The 13,485-nt window shown below is 40.3% G+C and overlaps 1 protein-coding gene across 3 annotated transcripts in view; it reads right to left on the bottom strand.

The window, feature by feature from the left end:
• Positions 1–13,152, bottom strand: part of setd9 (SET domain containing 9) — a 31,390-nt gene extending 18,238 nt beyond the window's left edge. Inside the window, exons 1-4 of one of the 3 annotated variants that reach the window (XM_036977748.2) lie at positions 12,807–13,040; positions 11,551–11,727; positions 8,351–8,544; positions 4,566–4,721 (exon numbers count right to left, since the gene is read on the bottom strand). In XM_036977748.2, the coding sequence (XP_036833643.1) occupies positions 4,566–4,721; positions 8,351–8,544; positions 11,551–11,648 (448 nt within the window). In that variant the 5' untranslated portion in view covers positions 11,649–11,727; positions 12,807–13,040. Of the gene's footprint in view, positions 1–4,565; positions 4,722–8,350; positions 8,545–11,550; positions 11,728–11,993; positions 12,136–12,537 lie in introns of those variants that run through there. The other 2 variants (XM_021603224.3, XM_021603226.3) reach the window with 2 other exon arrangements.
• Positions 13,153–13,485: the final 333 nt, after the last annotated feature.

The following is a 13,485-nucleotide window of genomic DNA, read 5'->3' as shown; positions in this document are numbered from 1 at the left end:
TAGTATGTACATGTAGGTAGAGTTAATTAAAGTAACAATGCATAGATGACAACAGAGTGTGACAGTGGTGTGGAGAAGGGGGTGGGCAATGCGAATAGTCTGGGTAGCCATTTGACTAGATGTTCAGGAGTCTTATGGCTTGGGGTAGAAGCCGTTTAGAAGCCTCTTGGACCTAGACTTGGCGCTCCGGTACCGCTTGCCGTGTGGTAGCAGAGAGAACAGTCTATGACTGGGTGGCTGGAGTCTTTGACAATTGTTAGGGCCTTCCTCTGACACTGCCTGGTATAGAGGTCCTGGATGGCAGGAAGCTTGGCCTGGCCCCAGTGATGTACTGGGCTGTTCGCACTACCCTCTGTAGTGCCTTGCGGTTGGAGGCTGAGCAGTTGCCATATCAGGCAGTTATGCAGCCAGTCAAGATACTTTTGATGGTGCCGATGTAGAACCTTTTGAAGATCTGAGGACGCATTTTAAGTCACATCTGGAGGAAACATGGCACCATCCCTACAGTGAAGCATGGTGGTGGCAGCATCATCATGCTGTATGGAAGTTTTTCAGCAGCAGGGACTGGGAGACTAGTCAGGATTGAGGCAAATATGAACGGAGCAAAGTACAGAGAGATACTTGACGAAAACTTGCTCCAGAGCGCTCAGGACCTCAGACTGGGGCGAAGGTTCTCCTTCCAAAAGGACAACGATCCTAAGCACATGGCCAAGACAACACAGGAGTGGCTTCGGGACAGGTCTTTGAATGTCCTTGAGTGGCCCAGCCAGAGCCCGGACTTGAACCTGATCGGACATCTCTGGAGAGACTTGAAAATAGCTGTGCACACTCCATCCAGCCTGACAGAGCTTGAGGGGGTCTGCAGAGAAGAATGGAAGAAACTCCTCAAATATAGGTGTGCCAAGCTTATAGCATAATACCCAAGAAAATGTCATTTAAAAACAATCTATTTTAAAATAAGGCTGTAACAAAATGTGTAAAAAGTCAAGGGGTCTGAATACTTTCCGAAGGCATATTATAGAGCATTGGTTTGTATTACCTAATAAATGCAATTAAAGTATAGTTGCTGGTGGGGGGTTTACTTAGTGTGGGTCCTCCGAGAGAAGTATCTGATCCCAGTCACCCCATCACAATCCCCCGGATATAGCCCCTCTCTATTTTCACAAATAACCACCACCAAAAACCACTGCCGGGATTCGGAGTTGAGACTTGATTTCTTTCTCCTCCACGTGACTATCTGATCGCAAGGGTATTTAGCGTTCTTCTGCTTCACGCCGATCTGATGGCATCGCACCAGATGCTCCGGTGATAAATCCACGCCTAGCTCCTCCGATATCAGCTTGATCACGTAGCTGGAAAGGTCCCCTTTTTCCTCATCTTCCAGTAGGGACGATATTCTCATTATTTTGTCTGTTTTCTAGCTAATTCAGATAAACTTTTAAAGTTTGCACCTTTGTTTCCAGAAGGCCAATTTTGTCTTGTTCATCCACGAGCCAGCCCTGTATATACATTTGACACGATACTTTACTTTCCTTTTGAGGAAATCTACTTTAACAGATTGTAACAGTTTTTTGTGGTAAGCATAGAGAGCATTTTAGCTATGTTTTCCTGGATATCCTTCAGCTGTTCATTGCTCTCATTTGCATCGCCAAGTTGTTCTTTGTCTTTAAGGGAAGCCATTGCTTGTTAGGTTCGAGTCTGTCGCTTTACTCAGATTGGTTTGCAGTTGTGCATAACTGACAGCTCACTTTCTCCTGGTTGCTTGGGGATATATCGATCTATCGACTTGCAATGCTTAATTTAAACTGTTGTCTGGCTTCTACATATAATCCCAGTTTCTACATACATTTTCCTAACCTGTTACGTTAAATTCTCATAACCTGCTACGTAAATGTCACTTCTGTCCGTAGCTGGGTTGGCTTAGCTAAAATGCTACAATTGTCAACAAACCATCAGTCCTCACAAACCATCAGTATCACCCCACTGGAATTCAATACGACCGCAGGCTGTCGACAATGCAGCTTTAAAGGCAATATTCCCGTATTCGCAGATCACATTCATGATAACAGTGAATTTCCACTGGGGACGATGAAACAACGGAAGCCATCCATTTTCAATGAAAGACAAGCAAGGTGGTGGGGGACCGTTAGGCGAGGCAAGCATCAGTGAGGGAGCATGAACAGGGTGGGACCTAAATTGGGGAAAGCTGAACTTGATCCAAATGGTATTCCAATACATTTTTGAAAGTTGAAGCTCATTTACTGCATTTCTATGCAATTGAAAAACAAAAATGACACCAGCCATTATCACCTTGGCTTCTGTAGCTTCATTCACCTCAGTTGATCTACGAACTAGAGGTCGGCCGATTTCGGGTTTTCATAACAATCGGTAATCGCCATTTTTGGACACCGATTATTGCAGATTACATTGCAGTCCACGAGGAGGCTGCGTGGCAGGCTGACTACCTGAGTGCAGCAAGGAGCCAAGGTAAGTTGCTAGCTAGCATTAAACTTATCTTATAAAAAAAAAACAAGCAATGTTAACATAATCACTAGTTAACTACACATTGTTGATGATATTACTAGTTTATCTAGCGTGTCCTGCGTTGCATATAATTGATGCGGTGCCTGTTAATTTATCATCAAATAACAGCCTACTTCACCAAACGGGTCATGATCTAACAAGGACATTCAAGGACAAAAGCACTGGCGTTGCACCAATGTGTACATAACCATCAATGCCCTTCTTAAAATCAATACAAAAGTATATTTTTAAACCTGCATATTTAGTTAATATTGCCTGCTAACATGAATTTATTTTATTAACTAGGGAAATTGTGTCACTTCTCTTGCGTTCTGTGCAAGCAGAGTCAGGGTATATGCAGCAGTTTGGGCTACGTGGCTCGTTGCGGACTGTGTGAAGACCATTTCTTCCTAACAATTTGCCAGAATTGTACATAATTATGACATAACATTGAAGGTTGTGTTCCGAACTGTTCCGTATTTCACTGAAAGAATAAAAGTTTTGTTTTCAAAATGATAGTTTCCGTATTTTACCATATTAATGACCTAAGGCTCATATTTCTGTGTATTATATTATAAAGTCTATGATTTGATATTTGATAGAGCAGTCTGACTGAGAGGTGGTAGGCAGCAGCAGGCTCATAAGCATTCATTCAAACAGCACTTTCCTGCATTTGCCAGCAGCTCTTCGCTGTGCTTCAAGCATTGCGCTGTTTATGACTTCAAGCCTATCAACTCCCGAGATTAGGCTGGCAATACTATAGTGCCTATAAGAACATCCAATAGTCAAAGGTACATGAAATAGAGAAATAGTCCTATAATAACTACAACCTAAATATTGAAGACTCATGTTAAAAGGAACCACCAGCTTTCATATGTTCTCATGTTCTGAGCAAGGAACTTTTACTTTCTTCTCCAACACTTTGTTTTTGCATTATTGAAACCAAATTGAACATGTTTCATTGTTTATTTGAGACTAAATTGATTTTATTGATGTATTATATTAAGTTAAAAATAAGTGTTCATTCAGTATTGTTGTAAAAAAATAAAAAATAAGAAATGACCGGTTAATCGGTATCGGCTTTTTTTTGGTCCTCCAATAATAGGTATCGGCGTTGAAAAATCATAATCGGTCGACCTCTACTACGAACACATAGCCTGCTAGCTATAGAGGAGAGTGGGGTAAGTTGAGCCAAAGGGGTAAGTTAACCCACCCTTGTTTCTAGGAAACTATAAACAAAATATATCATTTGACAAAATATTGAGGAAGAGGTCATTTCATGGAGTCTGTGGAGGAAGAAACCACATGGAAAAAATTAAAATAAAAAAAAAGTGGTAAGGAAGTTCATATCCCAGCGATAAAAAGTACAAAGTGTTTGTTAGGCATTAAACCTGTGTTAAAAGATGCTTAAAATGAATAAATACAAAGAAAGCGATTGTGATTGTGTTCGAGTAATAAAGCTAAACATGGTTTTAAAAAGGTAGTGGTAATATTTCATTCAGTACAGAAATTTGTAGGTGGGTTAACTGAGCCTGTCCGGTGGTTCAACTTACCCCATACCCGGGTAAATTGCACCAAGAGACTACTTTTCTTTTGGACAATCTGTTTTCAAAACTGGCATGTTAATATGAATTCTGATTATTTCCAAGGATACACAACATCTTGAAATATATGTAGATATATTTGTTGGAAAGAATGCTATACATCTCCCTTGATGGAGTGATGCTGAATATTTTTTTTTAAAGTATACTCAACTTACCCCACTCTCCCCTACAATTTGCCTCTATGTTGCTCATACAGTATCAGACTGACAGACTGAGTATGCTTCTAGGTTCACACATACTCAGATCATGTATTTGAAACCCATCTCAATAATAGTAACATCATAATGTTACACCCCTGAAGGGGGGGGGGGGGGGGAATAGGAGAAAAACACATATCGTATGTGGGCTCAATTGGAAATTACCTTTAAAATGGTGCATTGTCGACAAGCGCGATCAGATTGAATCCCAGCCATAGTCATCATCAGTGGTGAGAATTACCTGGGTACATGGCCACTGTAGTTCCTTTATGCACAAAGCCCCTGGTAACAAAGACTCCTGTTCCAGCGAACGGCAAGGAACTAGGCTTTCGCTCAATACAGAACCCAACCGTGAGTAACATCGTCTCGATGGGCCTATGCTCTCCTTTTGGTTCTCCTGTGTCAAATTATAATAATTAGTCATGCATTTTAGGAAAACATGTTCCATATGGTTGGCCCCAGCCAGATATTTGAAAGACAGGTATAGAAAGGAAGACATGCACAATTAATAGGGCTGAGAAGGGAACGGTACAGATTGTTATTTGTTGCATGTATAGATAGGATGTATAGGATGTGTGCTCTTGAGTTGGCTCATCATTATTTTGAATAACAAATAGTTTACATTTTTTTTTTATCTGAACATGGTATAGTTAGTTACACATATAACATCAATACAGACTGAGTGTACAAAACATTAGGAACACCTGCTCTTTCCATGATAGACTGACCAGGTGAAAGCTATGATCCCTTATTGATGTCACTTGTTAAATCCACTCCAATCAGTGTAGACAAAGAGAAGGTGATAGATTGAGACATTGTGTATATGTGCCAATCACAGGGTTAATGGGCAAGACAAAAGTTAAGTGCCTTTGAAAGGGGTATGGTAGTAGGTTCCAGGCGAACCGGTGGCCCTTGTAGAGTCCAGGCACCGACGAATTGAGGCTGTTCTGAAGGTGTTCCTAATGTTTGGTATACTCAGTGTATAAGTGTTATTATTATCATCATCATCATCAGACCTGAGTCAAACACTTAAAATACATTCAAAGTGACATTTTGGCTTTACCCAGGACTTCTTTATGACTCCCTAATGATTCATCTCTAGGTTCTTCAAAGCAAAAAAGTGTCATATGAAGCTCTTGATATGTAATATAACTAGTATTTTGATTTCAATAAAGAATTACATTAATTTTTGAAAACTGTATAAACATGAATATTGAAAATACTGTATACCATTTTTGGTTTGGCAAATGTTTCTACATATTATTGAACATAGTTTACTCCACGGGCATATCAAAGTTCCAGAGTGGGATGTCTGATACTTTTAGAGTTATTATCCGATTTGTAAACCTTAACAGATTGACTGTGAAAATGGATTCAAAAGGGTCACCCTCTCCTGGTGATTTGCAGGGAGTGCAATAGATAAATAAAAGGAAGTCTGTGATTGGTTACATTGCCTACTACACCAATTTCTCTGTATAAAATGGGCCATAACTTTAAAACTAGCAGAGATGCCACTCTGGAACTAATATGCCCGTTGAGTATATTATGTTCTACAATATATACAAAAAAATTGCCAAATCTAAATTTGTATATTTCCAATATTCATGTTTATATTTTGCTATATTTCAGAAGAAAAAAAAATTGGTGGGGGGGGGGTCAAAATAATACAGAACAAGCGGTAAAGCTTCAAATGACACCAATGTTTGCTTTGTAGCACCTACCAATGAAACATTATGTTGTCTTAAAGGAGGAGAAGGCCAAAATTTCATAAATATGCAAACTTGATCAATTATTTCTCAATAATGCTTTTACATACAGTGCATTCGGAAGTATTCAGACCCCTTGATTTTTTACACATTTTATTATGTTAGTCTTATTCTAAAATGTATTAAATAGTTTTTCCCCCTCAATCTACACACAATACCCCATAATGACAAAGCAAAAAACAGGTTTAGACATTTTTGCTAATTTATTAAAAATAGAAAACTGAAATATCAAATTTACATAAGTATTCAGACCCTTTTTCTCAGTACATGGTTGAAGCACCTTTAACATCGATTACAGCCTCATGTATTCTTGGGTATGACGCTACAAGCTTGGCACACCTGTATTTGGGGAGTTTCTCCCATTCTTCTCTGCAGATCCTCTCAAGCTCTGCCAGGTTGGATGGGGAGCGTCGCTGCACAGATATTTTCAGGTTTCCCCAGAGATGTTCGATTAGGTTCTATTCTGTCTGGGCCACTCAAGGACATTCAGAGACTTGACCCAAAGCCACTGCTGTGTTGTCTTGGCTGTGTGCTTAGGGTTGTTGTCCTGTTGGAAGGTGAACATTCGCCCCAGTCTCAGGTCCTGAGCGCTCTGGAGCAGGTTTTCATCAAGGATCTCTCTGTACTTCACTCCGTTCATCTTTCCCTCGATCCTGATTAGTCTCCGCCACTGAAAAACATCCCTACAGCATGACACTGTCACCACCATGCTTCACCGGATGGTGCCAGGTTTCCTCCAGACGTGACACTTGGCATTCAGGTCAAAGAGTTCCATCTTGGTTTCATCAGACCAGAGAATTTTGTTTCTCATGGTCGGAGAGTCCTTTAGGTGCATTTTGGCAAACTCCAAGCTGGCTGTCATGTGCCTTTTACTGAGGAGTGGCTTCCGTCTGGCCACTTTACCATAAGGGCCTGATTGGTGGAGTGCTGCAGAGATGGTTGTCCTCTACCTAGAGCTGGCCACCCAGCCAAACTGAGCAATTGGGGGAGAAGGGCCTTGGTCAGGGTGGTCACTCTGACAGAGCTCCAGAATTCCTCTGTGGAGATGGGAGAACCTTCCAGAAGGACAACCAACTCTGCAGAACTCTAACAAGCCCGCTTAAGAGTTTGCCAAAAGGCACCTAAAGGACTCTCAGACCATGAGAACTCTTTGGCCTCAATGCCAAGTCTCTCATCTGGAGGAAACCTGGCACCATCTCTATGGTGAAGCATGGTGGTGGCAGCATCATGCTGTGGGGCTGTTTTTCAGCGACAGGGACTGGGAGAATAGTCAGGATCGAGGGGAAGATGAACGGAGCAAATTACAGAGAGAAACTTGATGAAAACCTGCTCCAGAGCACTCAGGACCTCACACTGGGGCAAAGGTTCACCTTCCAATAGGACAACGACCCTACGCACACAGCCAACTTGAACCCAATCTAACTTCTCTGGATAGACCTGAAAATAGCTGTGCAGCGACACTCCCCATCCAGTCTGACAGAGCTTGAGAGGATCTGCAGAGAATGGGAGAAACTCCCAAAATACAGGTGTGCCAAGCTTGTAGCATCATACCCAATAAGACTCAAGGCTGTAATCTATGCCAAAGGTGCTTCAACAAAGTACTGAGTAAAGGGTCTGAATACTTACGTAAATGTGATTGCGTTTTTTTATTTTTTTAATAAGTGTACAAAAAAATTCTAAAAACCTGTTTTTGCTTTGTCATTATGGGGTATTGTGTGTAGGTTGATGAGGGGAAAAATGATTGAATCCATTTTAGAATAAGGCTGTAATGTAACAAAATATGGAAAAAGTCAAGGGATCTGAATATTTTCAGAATGCACTGTATGTCAACAATCCTTCCTCCAAAGGACCATTCTACGGATTACATTTCATGAAAATCGCCCAAATCATGGTCAATATTTGTCTAGGGTTAGTGAGGAATCACTCCAAATAGTTGAGCTGTGCTTGATTTAGTTTCCCCTGTATACTGGAACAGTTTAGATCAAGCACACGTCAGTAAGTATTTAAAAGTATATGATATTGTATACATTTGAACTAGGTCTGATTCTTATCACTGGTAAATAGAACACTAACACGATTAATTCAACTAATCGACAACTCATCAAGCCCCTAAGTCATTGAATAAGCTGCGTTAGTGCTGGGCTGAAACAAAAGCCTGCACACCCTGTGCCTAGGAGCCGGTTTTAACGAATGCTGTGCTTCTATGTCTTTCCCACCCATGATTCCATTCCCTAACAAAAGGCAGAAACAAAAACACAACCTATGTCTGGTCCCTCAGTGGTCTCTGGGCTGAGGTAGCGGGTTTGAGTCGAGGCGGGAAGCAGACGTAACGCCTCTCCCTGGTGTGCAACGTCATTTCTGAGCAGTGCCCTAAAAAGGCGTAGTAGTGTTTCTGACACCACCTCATCCGAGACCAGCCTGTCTTTTGAGCGCTCTGTGACCTGGCGAATAGTTCTGTGGGAAAAAAAAGACAGAATAGGCAATTTCAAATCAGCTCTTCACTTACTTTGAGGCTAAAGAAAATATGCTGCCACTAAATGTCTGGATGCTACAGAGGTGCTTGCCTGCTTGAGAACAAGAATGCAAGCCCTAATAATCAAGGGGATAGCCAACATAAATCAGCAGATTATGCAAAGTAAAGACAATGAAACTAGAAAAGTACATTTCCTAAAGAAAATATATGCTTGTTAGCTTGTCTTAAAGTGTCTATTGTTGTGAAATAAGTAGTGACTGCAGTAGTGGTAGTGACTGATTATAGTTGGAAAAAGTAGGTAGATGGAAAGATTGATTGATTGGATAGGATAGCCTGAATATGTTGGTTTGGTGTCTAACTTGAACGGTCAAGAGTTATTGTCCGTGGGTTATTTTATGCATATTTTTAGAGTTAATAAAGGTTTTAAAAGAACAGAAAGTTAGGATAGCTTGAACATTTGAAAGTTGGTCTTATACATAGAGAATGATAGAGGACCCTAGATGGATAAAACTTGTTTTTGCAGGGACATTTTGAAGCAGTCAACTAGGTGGGACTTCCTATGGATTGAGGAAGGATCACGATTCCATCCAAGTCATCAGAAGGGATCAACCAATGAATTACACTCTTGAGCAAACATTCTATAACTGGAGGTGGCAGTAATTCGCCAACCTTGGCTTTCTACCTGTCGAAACAACACACTCCAGATGGCAGTATGCACACTTTCAGTTTGTATACCAACTCATATTAGTAGAGAAAAAAATTGTCTACTTCAAAATGGAGATGGCCTCAATGGCATTGCCCATAGAGCCACAGATGTCATAATGGCACAGATACACAGAAGAGTCCTCTATTATATCTCTATGGTCTTGTAGCTTAAAAATACAATATGTAACTTTTTGGGCGACTTGATCAAATTCACAAAGAACTATAGATATGTTATTGTAATTGAACGCAAGTCTAAGAAGCGCTAGATCTGTTCTATGTCTGCCATTTCTATGCTTCCCGTTTATAAGTTTTGTTTTTGAGTTTTTTGGTTTTGTACACCAGCTTCAAAACAGCTGAACATACAATATTTTTGGTTATTGAAAATATATTTCACAGCGGTTTAGATGGTATAATGGGTGGGTCATAAGTTTACAAACACTCAATTAGTATTTGGTAGCATTGCCTTTAAATTGTTTAACTTGGGTCAAACGTTTCGGGTAGCCTTCCACACCCACAATAAGTTGGGTGAATTTTGGCCCATTCCTCTTGACAGAGCTGGTGTAACTGAGTGACGTTTATAGGCCTCCTTGCTCGCACATGCTTTTTCAGTTCTGCCCACATATTTTCTATGGGATTGAGGTCAGGGCGTTGTGATGACCACTCCAATACCTTGACATTGTTGTCCTTAAGCAATTTTGCCACAACTTTAGAAGTATGCTTGGAGCCATTGTCCATTTGGAAGACCCATTTGTGACAAAGCTTTAAACTTCCTGACTGATGTCTTGAGACATTGTGTATATATTGAAGCAACTTTCCTATCTCTTGATCTCGATCTATTTTGTGAAGTGCACCAGTCCCTCCTGCAGCCAAGCATCCCCACATGATGCTGCCACCCCCGTGCTTCACGGTTGGGATGGTGTTCTTCGGCTTGCAAGCATCCCCCTTTTTGCCAAACAGTTCTATTTTTGTTGCATCAGACCAGAGGACATTTCTTCAAAGATCTTTGTCCCCATGTGCAGTTGCAAACCGTAGTCTGGCTTTTTTTTATGGCGGTTTTGGAGCAGTGACTTCTCTCTTGCTAAGTGGCCTTTCAGATTATGTCAATATAGGGCTTGTTATACTGTGGATATAGATACTTCTGTACCCGTTTCCTCCAGCATCTTCACAAGGTTCTTTGCTGTTGTTCTGGGATTGATTTGCACTTTTCGTACCACAATACGTTTATTTCTAGGAGACAGAATGTGTCTCCTTCCTGAGCGGTATGACGGTTGCGTGGTCCCATAGTTTATACTTGCGTACTATTGTTTGTACAGATGAACATGATGCCTTCAGGCGTTTGGAAATTGCTCCCAAGGATGAACCAGACTTGTGGAGGTCTACAATTTTTTTTCTGAGGTCTTGGCTGATTTCTTTTGATTTTCCCATGATGTCAAGCAAAGAGGCATGGAGTTTAGGCCTTGAAATACATCCACAAGTACACCTCCAACTGACTCAGATTATGTCAATTAGCCTATCAGAAGCTTCTAAAGCCATGATGGAATTTTCTGGAATTTTCCAAGCTGTTTAAAGGAACAGTCAACTTAGTGCGTGTAAACTTCTGACTCACTGGAATTGTGATACAGTGAAATGCCATAGTGATTTCTGCATATAGAACCTTTAATTGGCCAAGGAGCAGGACCATTTTGAATAGCTACCTCTGTAGAACTATGGTTCTCATTCAAATCCATGTTAAGTTATACACATTCAAAATTGGTTAGAGTTCAAAAACGATACATAATATTCAAAAAGCTATTAAGTACGGTCAGTCTTAACATTTCAAAGTTGGTTTGGAGTTGATAGCTTAAACGGTGAAAGAGATATAGATTTATACGTTTTGTTTTTCTGGCCCTTTTAATTTCAATTGAAATGCATTGGGAGCTCATTTAAATATTTTTGCAGTTCAAAAAGTATATATGCTATCATTAAGATTTTCTCAATCAATCAATCTAAATTGGGTCAGTCTGCCCATTTAGAAGTTCGTTTCCTGTTAATAGCTTAAATCGTTTAAGCACCAGAGCGAGGGGAATAAATGGAATATTACGAGTATTTCAGAAATCTAGAGTGGTCTTGCCTTTAGCAAGTACTTTAATTACATGAATTAAATTGCTGTAGTTAACTAAATTGTTACCATTATATTAACATAGGCCAACACAATTGCACTGAATTGTGCACCTTTCTCGATCAATTTCTTCATACATAAAACCCTTGACATTGTACACGTAATTCAGAGGCTTCAGAATTACCTCTCATTTTTACGAAGATTCAATGCAATCCACGGAACGAATCTGTGTCTGTAGGACTTCCAATTGTCTAGAATTCTTTTCATTACAAATCTGAACATAATCTGGACATGGAGGCTGACATGTTGGGTTCTCCCCGTAAATCAAGTAGCTGGTGGAAAAAACCGCTACTGCCATCTGCTGAAAGAAGGGAGAAACAGGCCTACTTAAGCAGTAAAATAAAAATAACACATCGTACCAATAGTTTATAGACCTACACGAAGAAGTTGAATTTACTCTAGCCTAGTTTTAAAAATATGTTAATTTGCAGCCCAAAAACATTGAAAACACATAGCGTTTTGAAATGGATGGTATTGTCATTATAGCCCATTAGACAATGAATACCAGTAGCCATGACTGTATGCAACAATAGCATATACACTGATACATATACACTGTATACGTACATTTATGAAGACCCTCACTACCAAATTGTTATGCAATCTTTTCTAACTGTCCAATATTAACCATGAACTTGTTCAAATCGTGCGCAAGGTGGAAACATCTGCCGGTCAGCCCGTGAACAAGTTATGCTCCGTTAAAACGAGTGACGCAAAAACAGTCATACCAGTAGGCATGGCAGGGCAAGAAAGAGGGTGACGGCGGAGTTTGTAGCGTTATGAAGGAGGCCAACATGGCGGCTTGAACAGACGCTTTTTTTTTACCGAGCTCCGCACTAAACTTCGGAAAGATTGTGGAAAAAAACAGTCATTACTATTTTTAGTTATTCAAGATATAACAACTTTCCAACTTTCCTGTTTGCATGTGGTGAAAGGATGTGAAAATGAGAGTGCCAAAAGTTATTAAAAAGCGTGGAAAATAATAACAATGTCTAATATAGATGTCTCACTGATCTGGAACAATACACAAGATAGAACCTGAGACTCTACGGCGTGCCAGAGGTGGAGGATGTGCGAGGAGAGGCTATCCCCATCTACCAAGAAGTTATACCTGCAGAGAAGAACAACAGTTGGTGATACCATCGACGTTGTGCATCGCCTCGGCAAGAAGCGACAGCAAAACGATTCAAGACCAAGGGGTCATCCTCTTCACTGTCAGATTCTACAGGGATGCAGTCTGAAAAGCTGCTAGGAAGAACGCCTTCCTTCCGAGCCATGGTTATGCGTTTCGCCGAGCATCTCAGCCCGGGGGACATAGAAAGAAGGAACAAGTTGTGGCCAATGACCAAGATAGCACAAAATGAGGGAAAGGCTGCTTACTTCGTAGGAGGACGAAGCTTCATCACCGGTTCAGAAATCCATATTTCTCCCTAAAATCTCACGTGAAGGAACAGATTGATGGTTTCGGCCATGGTATTCTCATTTTCCTGGTATTGTTTAACTTTAACTAACAAGCATCAGGTGACTATTTTTCGGAATACTCAGGTACTTCAATTTATGGGGAGGCAGGGAAGCTTAGTGGTTAGAGCGTTGGACTTGTAACCGGAATGTTGCAAGTTCAAACCCCCGAGCTGACAAGGTACAAATCTGTCGTTAACCCCCTGAACAGGCAGTTAACCCACTGTTCCTTGGCAGTCATTGAAAATAAGAATTTGTTCTTAACTGACTTGCCTAGTTAAATAAAGGTAAAAAAAAAAAAAATTGTTCTTGAAGACCTATTTTGTTTACAAACTTACGAAGAAGACAAAGTTAAAAAAATATATATATATTTTTATGTATACAGTAACTAAGATACTGTTTTAAAGGGCATACAGGTCTGCTCTGACTTTACAAGGTAATTGTTCCATTTAGTTATTAATACTTATTTCCAAGTGAAAAGGTCTTAGGAACGTGTATATGTAAAACATTTCTTATTCATTTTTTAAGATCAGTTTTCATATGCACTTAAAATAGTAGGTAACCCTTATTTAAACTATTTTGTATTTTATTTTTCAGAATA

The sequence above is a fragment of the Oncorhynchus mykiss genome, chromosome 5 (genome assembly GCF_057628025.1).
Source record: "Oncorhynchus mykiss isolate SJ-2025 chromosome 5, ASM5762802v1, whole genome shotgun sequence".
In the NCBI taxonomy this organism is placed as follows: Eukaryota; Metazoa; Chordata; class Actinopteri; order Salmoniformes; family Salmonidae; genus Oncorhynchus; species Oncorhynchus mykiss.
Note: the sequence above shows the minus strand (reverse complement) of the source record. Positions and strands in the feature narration are given on the sequence as shown.